Source organism: Xenopus tropicalis, chromosome 6 (genome assembly GCF_000004195.4).
Source record: "Xenopus tropicalis strain Nigerian chromosome 6, UCB_Xtro_10.0, whole genome shotgun sequence".
In the NCBI taxonomy this organism is placed as follows: domain Eukaryota; kingdom Metazoa; phylum Chordata; class Amphibia; order Anura; family Pipidae; genus Xenopus; species Xenopus tropicalis.
In genome coordinates, this window is record NC_030682.2 from 71,516,692 (window position 1) to 71,528,945 (window position 12,254).

The window sequence follows — 12,254 nt, forward strand, 5'->3', positions numbered from 1 at the left end:
ACAATGCTACTAGCCTCCCAGTGTTCTTTTTAAAAACAGTATATATAAATAAGTAAATGCTTTATGATTTGAGAAAGGGAACGTATAAAAACTCTTATTCATTTGCATAAATTATTCATTTTACCTGAGGGTTTCTTAGAGTGTTCTTTATTATTTTTGTCTGAAGATGGCTGGCAAGCCTATATAAAAACAAAACATAACTTTATTAAAGAAAGCTACACTGTAAGAACATATACATATACTAAGACTTTCCACACATTTTACCAGCTTAGTTGCCATTTTCTGTAGCCTCGCTGCGGCAGGACACCCTCCCCTGCGTTCCCCTGGAATCTACCTTAGCTGCGGCAAGAAGATTCCGCCCAACTGTGTGTATTCCCCTATTCCCTACGGAAGGACTGTTTGCCCTGGAACCAAGATAGTGTGTTTCTGTGGAACTACCCGAAAAGGAACTTTGTTTATTTCCATTGGAACTGCCTGGGGAGACTACCCAGTTAATTGTGGGCTGTCTGGGTGGGAAAGCTTTGTGGATTGGGGGTTGGGCTAGGAGACTTTGCCTTTGTTCCCTGGAGATTGTGCAGAGGGGGGTTGCCCTGCAGACTTCCTGAAGGAGGATTTGATGTGATTGGGACTTTTGGACCTCCCATGCGTATTGCCCTTTCCCTGTTTCTCTACTTTTGGTTGTAATAAACCCCTGTGAAACAACCCTTGTGGCACGTGTGGTATTTCCCTGATTGTGCTAGTGGCTCATACGTCATACGTTTTGTGACAGGCATGTGCAATACGTAGGGGCTGATTTACTAATCCACGAATCCGAATGAGAAAAATTTGGATTGGAAAACGAACATTTTGCGACTTTTTCGTATTTTTTTCGTTTTTTTTCGTCGCCGCTACGACTTTTTCGTAAATTGTCGCAACTTTGTCGTAACCGCTACGACTTGCGCAAATTGTCGCGACTTTTTCATAGCCATTATGATTTTCGTGAATTGTCGCGACTTTTTCATAGCCATTATGACTTTCATGAATTGTCGCGACTTTTTCATAGCCATTACGACTTTCGCGAATTGTCGCGACTTTTTCGTATTGAGCACTCGAAAAATTCGCAAAATACCGATCATTACAAAAAAAATGCATTTGGACGCTTTTCGGAAATTCGTGGATTAGTAAATGTGCCCCTTAGACTATCTTAAATAGGGAAAAAACAATCTAACATTTTAGCACTGTTTTTCGCACTAAAAATCCCCTTGACAAACACATTTGCTAACTTGCACTGTGAAAGCTGGTGGAATGTATATGGAATTGTTTGTAATGTAAATTATATGTATACATGTTTCAAATATATTAAAGCATTTTTTTTGCTTTTGTGAGGTGTACATTGGTCTATTATAGACGTTGTATTTTGGTCATAACCGACATAAGGAAACAGCATGTACCTTTTCATCCATAAAAAGATATGTATACGTTTTTAATAATGTATATAAAAAAGTAATTTTCTGTATAAAAGTGCCCTTGAACAATTCAAAACAACTCTTTTATAAAGCAGAAAACTCTATTTAGGCTTTATGGGATCATTAGTTCCTCACGCACATTAATTCTATAAATTACACTTACTAATCTTTTCTCAGTATATCAGCCCTTCTCTGCAACAACCTAAAGCAGTGCTGTCCAACATCTGTGGTACAGACGGGCAGAATTTTTCTGGCCTACATGGTGGAGGGTCGCTAATAAAAGCCAGGTTTGACCACTCCCCCTTTTTAAACTGCCCCCACTTCAAACCACACCCAGGTTATCACAAGAGCTTTTAAGACCATACCCATACTAATGGTGGTAGCGCAGCAAAAACCCAAATGGTTAGTGATCACTGCGGTGATATCACCCATCATGCATATGTGAAAGAATTGTATTATGTCATATTAACAGCACATAATTACACACCTTAGGGACCATATATTGACTCTTTCCAAATGCTAACAAACTCCCAGAACAATCCACTGCCAGGTTCACCTCCCACAGGCAGCATATGGCAGGTAGAGTATAGCGCACACAGGCAGCATAGGGCAGATAGAGTATGGTACACACACATGCAGTAGTCTGGCTGCCCTATGCTGCCTGTGTGTGCCATACTCTGCCTGCCCTACACTGCCTGTGTGTGCCATACATACAAGCAGCATAGGGCAGGCAGTACATACAGTGACACAATGCTGGTCTGAGGTGTGAACAGGTGAACAATGTGGGTGCTTACAGTCTGAGCCTGAGGTGTGAACAATGCTGGCGCTAACAGGTGTGAACACAGGGTCTTAAAAGGAGTGAATAATACTGGGAATTACTTAACTGGGGCCAGTTAATCTCAGTACTGATAACATTTAAAGCTTACACAAAAGTACAGCAGCCAGACAGGTGGGGGGGGCTAAACAGAGGGGAGTTACAGGCCCCCACAGTTGGTCAGCACTGACCTAGAGCAATATAGCAACCCTGAACTTTGCAGGCTTGAAGGTTAAAGGTAAACAAACCCTTTGATATTATTTCATCTTAAATTTTGGTAGTACCCTCCGTTATAGTAATTTCATGTATTGAGTTTGTCTGTTTGCCTTTAACCGTTTTTCTGCCAACGACATATGGCATACGTCATGGCAGAAAAAAGCTTTATCTGCCAACGACGTCTCATACATCATTGGCAGATAAAGGATACTCTCTGCAGCGGCCACCACTGCAGAGAGTTTCTAGAGATGCCAGCCCCCTGAGCAACTAGCCAGGGGGGCTGTCATGTCGGTCCTGCAATGCGATCGTCACAGGACTGACCTACAAGCATTTCGTTTCACCACTTTGTTTTTAGTTTCTTTTCCCCCGTAGGGGGTGTTACGGCACATAATACGCTGACAGGGGGCTCTATATGCAAAAGCTGATTTGGCAGGCGAGAAATCCATATGCGCGATTTTTATTTTGGGGTCAGTATATACCGCAGACTTTGGCATATCTATGCATATTGGGCATCAAACTGTTCAGTAGACCTTAGTTGGTCCTATTTGGGGAGATTTTGTCTTTATCTGATCTTTAATCAAGAAATTGTGAGAGATAAATGCGGCAAATTGCAACATTTTTATGCAATTTTCTGAAATGTCGTAAAAAATCTGCAAACTTAGGAAAACTTTACGGCTTGGTACTTTGGAGAAATGTGTACCCATTATAGATTCGGGGAAATGTGTACTTTCCAAAAATATATGGCTTTCTGGGGTTAGTGTACTTTTTTGTAGCATTATCCCACATAAAAGGATGTAAATGTGTCGATTTTGGTGGAGCTGAAATGATAGATCATATGGGGGTATGCTCACATTGGGGCTTCTACATGCCACATACTTAGGTAAACCTATACATATTAGGTATCAAACTGTTCAGTGGACCCCTGGCATTCAAATTCAGGGTGTTTCATCTTGGTACCTAATGATATGTGGGAGGTAAGATGCTGCAAAGTGGAAGCTTTGAGGGGATTTTTGGAAATGTTATCAAAATTACCAACTTTTTATAAAAATTTCACAAATTTTGTAGTAGTCAGACAGTTGAGACTATTCTGGATTCCCCAGAATCTATTCTTTCCAAAATGTACAATTTTCTGGGATAAACCTTTTGTTAGTGGAATTTTTGTACTTGAAATCTAAAGTATGCAGCTTTCTGAAGCAGTGCTTTGGAAATTTGGTGTACTGCTGGGAGTTTTTGACCTATACAAGTGAGAAATCTCCATAAATCTAAATATATTTGGTATTGGCACGTTCAGGAGACATGGGACTTTCCAAATCAGTTGTATTTTTGTGCATAAAATAATTTTTGTTTCTGTTATGTGTGTTTATATTATGGAAAATGTGATTTTTTAAATTTTTTTTTAGATATTTAGAAGCCTATATCTTGTTAGAGAATTGTAATTACACCAAAATTCTACCATATTTTGAAAGCTTAGGTTGTCCTGAAAAAAAACCAATATATTGTTTTCCTGGGTAAACTAAAAGTCCCCCCGAGGAAAGGTCCCTAAAGTGAAAGAGTGCAAAATGTTCAAAAACTGTCTGGCAATACAAGTTCCGCTTTGACCAAAACGTCTGGCAGTGAAAGGGTTAATACAGTATGTAAGACACTGTCATCTACACATATTTACACATATATCACTATACCTTCTTTTTTGTCTCTTGCTCCTGATAATTCACAAGTGCTGAGGTAAAGTTCTTTGTAATTTTGCAAATAAATGAGGCATCTTCATCATTGTGTATTTCAAAAGTTTTCTAAAATAAAGAGAGAATAAATAATTGCCAACTGAGTCACCTCAACATAGCATGCTAGATAATTATGCCATTCTAACAAAAAAAAATAAAATAATACGATAAAATATATTCTACATGCATAGGTTTGTCTTTTTTTTTTTTTTTTACATATATTTTATAAAAACAATCTGCTAATCTGCTTGAAAGCCTAATTTTTTGCAAATTAAGTTTCCCAAACTGTCATAAAATGGATAGTACATGGAAAAAAAATTCAAAAACACATTAGGATTTATATTTACTGTAGAGTTCAAAAGTTCTCAGTAAACCACCAACTGTGTGGAAAAACTGACCGTTTTTAAAAAAAAAAAAAAAAAAAAAAAAAAAATCAGACATGTAAGCAAGAATTTTTGAATAACATTCAACATTATCAGCCTACACATATCAGAACACTAGTAAAGCCTGGGTGCAATCACACAGTGTATCCATGTTGAAGAGTCACTGCATCCTCAAATCAATCAATTGCTCACCTATTTAAATGCAGGTATCTGACCCCTTATCCGGAAACCCGTTATCCAGAAAGCTCCGAATTACGGAATGCCCGTCTTCCATAGACTCAATTTTAAGCAAATAATTCAGAATTTTAAAACCGATTTCTTTTTTCTATGTAGAAATAAAACAGAACCTTGTAATTGATTCCAACTAAGATATAATTAATCCTTATTGGATGCAAAACAATCCTATTGGGTTTAATTAATGTTTTATTGATTTTTTAGTAGACTTAAGGCATTGAGATCCAAATTACGGAAAGACCCCTTATCCGGAATACCCTTGGTCCCGAGCATTCTGGATAATGGGTCCTATACCTGTATCAGAAAAAAAAAAGACAAACAAAAAACAGCAAATGGATTCTGAATCCTTGACAAAGGACTGGATTCCAGAACATTGGGGTTCTCTCAATCCATATGAGTCTGCTTTTTCTGCTTCATTGTATTTAGGCTAATTGGTGGTATATAGATTATGCTTTGTAATTGTGCTAATTGTTTTGTGAACATTCACTATATAAAGAGCATTATATGCCATTTATATACCATTTGTTGCTCTTTTTTTTTTTAATTTTAAATAGGTGTGCATTGAGCAATTGATTGATTTGTACTGATTTTCCGTTTGGTTTGGGAAGCAGATTCTCATTTGCACCCTTTTCATTCTTCTTAAAGATAGTAATTTTGTTCTAGTATTCTTTTTAAAGATAGTAATTTTGTTCTAGTAATTGTGGTGTGCCCTCCAAAAACTGTATTGTTTGCAGCCACTGCATCCACCTTCACAGGGTTTATGAAAACTTGATAATCTTTAATCTAGCCTTTAATCTAGCCTTTGTCAACTGAACACATGCCAAACAAGTCTATTAAACCTAGCATAGAAAGGAACAATGTACAATAAAAGAGAAAAAAGAGTTAAACACGAATTTAAAATTCAGCCTAAAAATGTGCAATGTGACCAAGTTCAGTGATCAAGTACGACAAACACTAAGGGGGCCATTTACTAACAATCATTGTTTTATTTCTGTGCTATAACACTTTGTTTTTAATTGTGCATCATAACAGTGAAAACAACAAATGTAAAAATATACCATCTAAAAATCTGTCAAGCTCATGTAAAAGCTGTCCAAGGCAATATTTTGGAAGTCCTTTTACTTGAAGGTATTCAAGTTGTGTATATTTTAGGAGACATCACTATTCATTATATTTAAGTGATGTAAAAATCGCTTTTCAAGGTTTTTTTTTTTCTTCACATTTTGGCGTCCGCAGGTTTCTTTTGTCATTTTTGTTATAAAGAAGAAGCCATTCATGCTTTTTTCATTTGTAAGTTTAGTCATGGTAGAAAAATCCTCTTAAACTACACAAACTCAAATTGTGGTAAATCTGCCTTCACATATTAGGCATAATTCACAAGGCTAGACAAGCGGGAAAGAATGCGATAAAATATATATCGCTTATCAGTTAAAACCATGATAGTAATCTCATCATTAGCCAGTAATGTCCAGCATGTATGGTGCGCTCTGACACTAGATAAAGTCAACAATAACATGCCAAAATTTTCAGCTACACACCAAGTGATGTTAAAGGCAAACAGCTAAATGGCAGAAACTGTAAGAGAGGGTACTTGTTCAGACTACATATATGAGCTTGATCCAAGTCTACTGTGTACAGGCTTAGTTTATCTAAGGTCAGCCGTTAGATTTAAAAAAATTGTCCGTTAACTAAAATTTAAAGCTACTGGGTCAGGTTAGCCACCTGCTCAACCAATATATTTACTGATTGTTAAAATGGTACAGCAGTGACAGAAAAACATTAAACCTATCCACTAAACCACAAGTGTCACCTAAAAAACATATTGTATTCTTCTGTGTTGCTAACTTTCTATGCACCCAGGCCTGAACGTATTCAAGTACACAGCTCCCCACCAGCCCAATGAGTAGTGACTGTCTATCACATCTTACAGCAGTCCCCATTACAAACTGCACACTCAACTGAGACGGCCTTGTGCATAGTTAATAATAATCTTCAGGTTGCCCAAACCAAAGGTTACTTCTGTATTCAAATCCTCCTCGGTATCTGCCTTTGCTACAGCTGACCAATCCCTCCATATGCAAATTCTGCATTTGCTTTATAAGCATTATGACTTTCTTCTTATCTTCCTCTATCAATCATTCACTGTCTCCTATGCTAACAGAACCTCATCTCCAGTTCCATTTAGGGTGCTTATTCTCAGGCTAACAATCTGCCATGTGTGACCTTGCCCTTAATGTAGGGGGCGCCACAATGTTCTGTACTTGGGCTGTTGCTTTTCTCCCTATAAACTCTGTGTCTTTGGGAGATCTCATACACTCATTGGGCTTTAAATATCATCTGTATGCTGCTAATACCTAATTATATTCATCAACCCCTACATCAACAGCTAAAAGTAAGACTAAAATCTCTTACTCCTTCCTAGCAATCTCTAGCTAGATGAATTAATGTACCTCAACCTAACAAAAACTAAACTGATCTTTCCACATAAACCTGGACCTATAATCCCCTTTAATATTTATACTGACTGTTAATTATTGCCAAGCATGTTTTAGGATAGTTGGACTCCTCCCTTTCTTTTTTTACTATATTAAAAGGGGTTGTTCACCTTTGAATCAACCTTTAGTATGATGTAGAGAGTGCTATTCTGAGACAATTTGCAATTGGTCTTCATTTTTTATTATTTTTTTTTTTATTACTTCGCTTTTTATTCAGAAAATCTCCAGTTTGGAATTTCAGCAGTTTCCTGGTTATAGGGTCCAAATTACCTTGCCGATTTATAGGAGAGGATCTAAACAGAAAGAAAGAAAAGTAATAAAAAGTAACAATAAAATTGTAGCCTGAAAGAGAAAAAAAAAATATTTTGGCTGCTGGAATTCAGTGACCCCCCATTCGAAAGTTGGAAATAGTCAGAAGAAGGCAAAGAATTTAAAAACTATAAAAAATGAAGACCAATTGAAAAATGCTTAGAATTGGCCACTTTATGACATATTTAAAGTTAATTAAAAGGTGAACCACCCCTTTAACGGCAGTGTCAAAACCGCTCATTACTGCTAACGCAGGGACCTTTTTCCTCGTCTCTATAATTTATTGTTCTGCTGTACAGTGTTGTGTGCCATACACATTCAGATTTTATTACTTGTACAATGAACATTCGGATACCAATTGTACAAGTTAATGCAACAATCTAAAACTAACATTCAAATTTACATAGTAAGGCTTAATTGGAAAAATAACAAGTCAGATGATATTCTGGCCATTAATTGACTGACAACAATCATATGAAAGTAATGTCAGGAAATAGTGATGCATGCTCATGTTCATCCCAGAAATTACGTAGTTGCTTAAACGTATAATACATGTTTATACTAACAAACAAGCTAACCGTCATTCGATCATGTTCACAAAGCTTTGTCAATTCCTATTTTGAAAAGAAAAATCAGATTGTTTTCCGTTTTAAAATGAGTACAGTACAGGGTATATTAAATATATATATATTGGCATAAGCAATACCTTTTAAAGCGTGAAACTTGGTCTCATATGGCACTTCTTTGGAGTGACAAGATCATAACCCTCGACTTTTTTCTATGACGCACGTAATTTTCTCTGCACGTGACAAATTTTGACACATTTCGCGAAAAACACACCAATAGCTAAAACGCAGAAATTAGCTGCAAATCCATGCCTGGTGAATTCTTTCGCCCATCACTACTAATCCCTATGGATTATTGAAATTTCCCAAACTATGGTGGAGCAATTGATGGTAAATACAAAACACAACATATAAACCCACCACCAAATTCTGGTTCATATTTTTTCAAAGGCTATTAAGTATTTGTATTGCTTGCAACTGTAACTGCAAACTATGAATGTATTATGGTTGGGATTGTAAAGAAAGGAAGAGTATCTGATGGTGGACAGAATTTAATAAAAAATTAAAGAGCAAACAATAAATTTTCGTAGTCGTTGCAAAAAGAACAAATTTTCATGGAAGAACGAATGGACCACGGAAAAGTTGTGGAATGTTAACAAAATTATTGTGGTTATTACAAAATGTTCTATAATTTAGAAAAATTTTCTCACATTCGTGGTCAATCGTAGTTTAGTAAATGGGCCCCTACTTTACATTATTAAATTACAGTGCAATAAGGAGGTTCTGTTAGTTCTATAAAACAAACACAAAATCTTTGACATTAACATCTAAATAAAATACAAAAACACAAGTTACATCATAATAAAATATGTGCAAAACAAAATTACATTAGTGCAACTATATAATAAAATATCTTCAAAGCTTAAAATTGGGTGTACCTACAACAATAAGGTGATTCCAGGGGTATTGGAAAAAGAGAGATTAGTTGGTGAGGGGGATTAAGAAACATGGCCGAGGGAATGATTCAGAAAGTTTATTTTAGAGGTTTATGCACTAAATCAGTTATAATGCACAGTGCACCCTCTGTTCATCACACATTCTACATAAATTTCAAGCCACAGAAAATGCAAAAGCAGCAAGATTATAATCAAGCTTTGCAAGTATGGCTGCGGTTTCATTTTTTTTCAATTTTTTTTTTTTTTTAAATATCCTTGTGTTTTAATTTTCTTCGATTTCTGTTGTGATTGCTCAATGCCATTGTCAAAGTTCAAAAAAATAAATATGGTTTTTATATATGGTGTAATATGGTTATAAAGAAAAATAAAGAAAATGTAACCTTTTAAAGTGTATGCATATTTTTAACCGTATGTTTAAAGGGATACCGTCATGATTTTTATGGTGTAATTCATAAATTTCTAAATTGCACTGTTTACATAGCAAATGATTTGCTATTATATTTAAAATTGTATTCTTGAACTACCGTATATACTCGAGTATAAGCCAAGTTTTTCAGCTTATACTTGAGTATATGGATTTGAAGATGTAACATGCCGGCACCCCCCCTGTGGATGGACGGACGTACGCGCACTTGCAGGGCTTCATAAGATGGGGCCGCACACAGCAGGGCTTCATACGATGGGGCCGCACACAGCAGGGCTTCATACGATGGGGCCGCACACAGCAGGGCTTCATACGATGGGGCCGCACACAGCAGGGCTTCATACGATGGGGCCGCACACAGCAGGGCTTCATACGATGGGAGCTCACACAGCACAAATGAGATTGGTGGCTTCTCCATGGCTGCATAAGACCCCTGTGAACCTGCACAAACTGTATGCCAACCCTGATGCACTCACAAGGGTGAAGCAGAAGCTTTGCGGTCAGTTGTGCTGGGAGACATGCTGCATTGCAGTCTGCCAAGTAGATAAGCCCCAAAAACAAAATCCCACATGTCTTAAAGGATAGGTGAGATTTCATCTGGATGCATCTGTTAACAATCTGATCAATTTTACCAGTATTAGATGAAATAGATACAGTATCTTCTTCAACCATGATATGATGGGAGCGCACACAGCAGGATGGCAAGTACTTCATACTTAGTATGGCAGCTTCCTTAGCCTTCCCAAACTTGCCTGACAGTTTAACAAAAACAAAAAACTTAGCAGTAGCTGCTGCATTTCCCCCCCTAGGCTTATACTTCGGTCAATAAGTTTTTCCAGTTTTCTTAGGTAAAATTAGGTACTTCGGCTTATATTCGGATCGGCTTATACTCAAAGTACATACGGTAAATGTTTTTTTGTTGTTGTAATATTTGTGTGTAGGCAGCCATCTCAATGCATTGTGCCTGATCCTGAGCATTCAGAATGAGCCAGTGCTACACATTAGAACTGATTTCAGGTAACCCAATTTTTCTTCTACTCACATGTAACTGGAGGAGTCCCATGCCAGACTTGGATTTCTTACTATTAAAAGGAGACATTTTATATAAAAGTTCAGATTCAGTTACAATATTCATCCTCCCTCAAAATGTGAAATGATGCAGAAAGAAAAAATGTTTTGAAGGCATTTTACTTGTGAAAGCTGCATACACAACCTCTCTACAGGAAGTGATCACAGCACTGACTGACGGGCTTTACTTAACAGTAACAGGAAAAAAAAAACCCTCTGGGGGGGTAGAGAGGAGCGAGCAGAGCAGGAACGGACTGCCTGTGACATTGCAAAGCCCCGACCACCCTATGCATATTCACTGCACTTTAAGTAGCTCTGCTCTGTTACTGAAGTCTATCAGGGCCGGCGGCTCGCTGCGACATACTGAAGAGTCTAAAACGGAAGCATGCAAAAGGTCCGGGTAGAGCACAGTTTTCAAGCAGTTATGGACATATTTGAAGCAAAAGGTATTAAAATAAAAGAACTTCTATTTTACATGGTTTAGTGCATTGTAAAAACTTATGGTATATATATCCCCCTACTATTCTGTAAGCAGTTGCAGCTATCTTGCCACCATCCCATGTTCTGCTGATCAGCTGCTGGGGGAGAAAATAGGAGGTGGGGTGATATCACTCCTAACCCAGGGCATCTTAGAAGAGTCTCTCAAGAGATGTCTAAAAAAATTTGCTACAGATATCCAAATTGGGATGTGAAAAGCACAGATTTAAGACATTATTGTAAGCAATTTGTCTTCCTGAGAATTCATATTTTCTTTTGTTGGTTTGAAGTGGTATTTTGCAAACATTTTTCAAAACTTGATACAGAGTTTCACGGAATCTCCTGGTGCTCTGTAAAGGAGAGGAGGTCATAGTACCATATATGTGGGGCATATTCCTTTTAAAGCAGTCCTTAAATGTAAGATTTTGTTTTTAAAAAAAAAAAAAGTCAACATTAACAGCATAGTTGCACCAGTATCTCATATGTTTCCATACTTTTTGCCTGTTTAAATAATCAGCCACCTTTACTTCCACAAACATGGCAAAGAATGATATTAGTCAATGTATTCCCTTAAAGTCAGAATTCCTAAACTTTTCAAAATTTTATATAGAAGCATACATTTCAAAATATAAAAATACTGATTTACAAGAGCATACAGATATTATACTTACAAACATACTCACCTGTATTCAAGTGTGTTGAAATAAAAAAAAAAAAAAAAAAAAGAAATTTCCTTGTAACGTACACTTGTATTATATACTGAAGAAATTTAAAATTCTGACCACTTCTGGATCACCACAAGATACTACATCATTTCCACTTGACGTCACTGATGGTTTCTCGCTACAGTTTGTGGTCTCGTAGTGATGGAGCAAGACTGGAGGGCTACAGAAAATAACCTGTGCAGAAAAGGTCTAAATGGGGCAGTTTCTTAAACATGATTATGACTGTAAAAAAGCAGTATACCATCATGCAAACTTAACATCTTAAGTAAGGTTGTTGAAGGTCTCCACAAAAAATTGGGGTGCTTCAATCAAAAGACCAACTGAGAAAGCGCTGGTCAGACCTAAAACTGAAAGTGGAAGACCAATTACGTACTATTTGCTGAATAATTTTGTAATGAAACTTTGGGCGGAAATCCAGACTCCA

General features: G+C 37.0%; 1 protein-coding gene across 4 annotated transcripts in view; it reads right to left on the minus strand.

Annotated features, from left to right (window-relative positions):
- The window catches only part of LOC101732754, a 32,432-nt gene that overhangs the window by 10,672 nt on the left and 9,506 nt on the right, over window positions 1-12,254 (minus strand). For all 4 annotated transcript variants that reach the window (XM_012965444.3, XM_012965442.3, XM_004915319.4 and 1 more), the window contains 2 exons: window positions 4,155-4,262; window positions 125-179 (listed from right to left, as the gene is read on the minus strand). In XM_012965444.3, coding sequence (XP_012820898.1) covers window positions 125-179; window positions 4,155-4,262 — 163 coding nt within the window. The remainder of the gene's footprint in view (window positions 1-124; window positions 180-4,154; window positions 4,263-12,254) is intronic.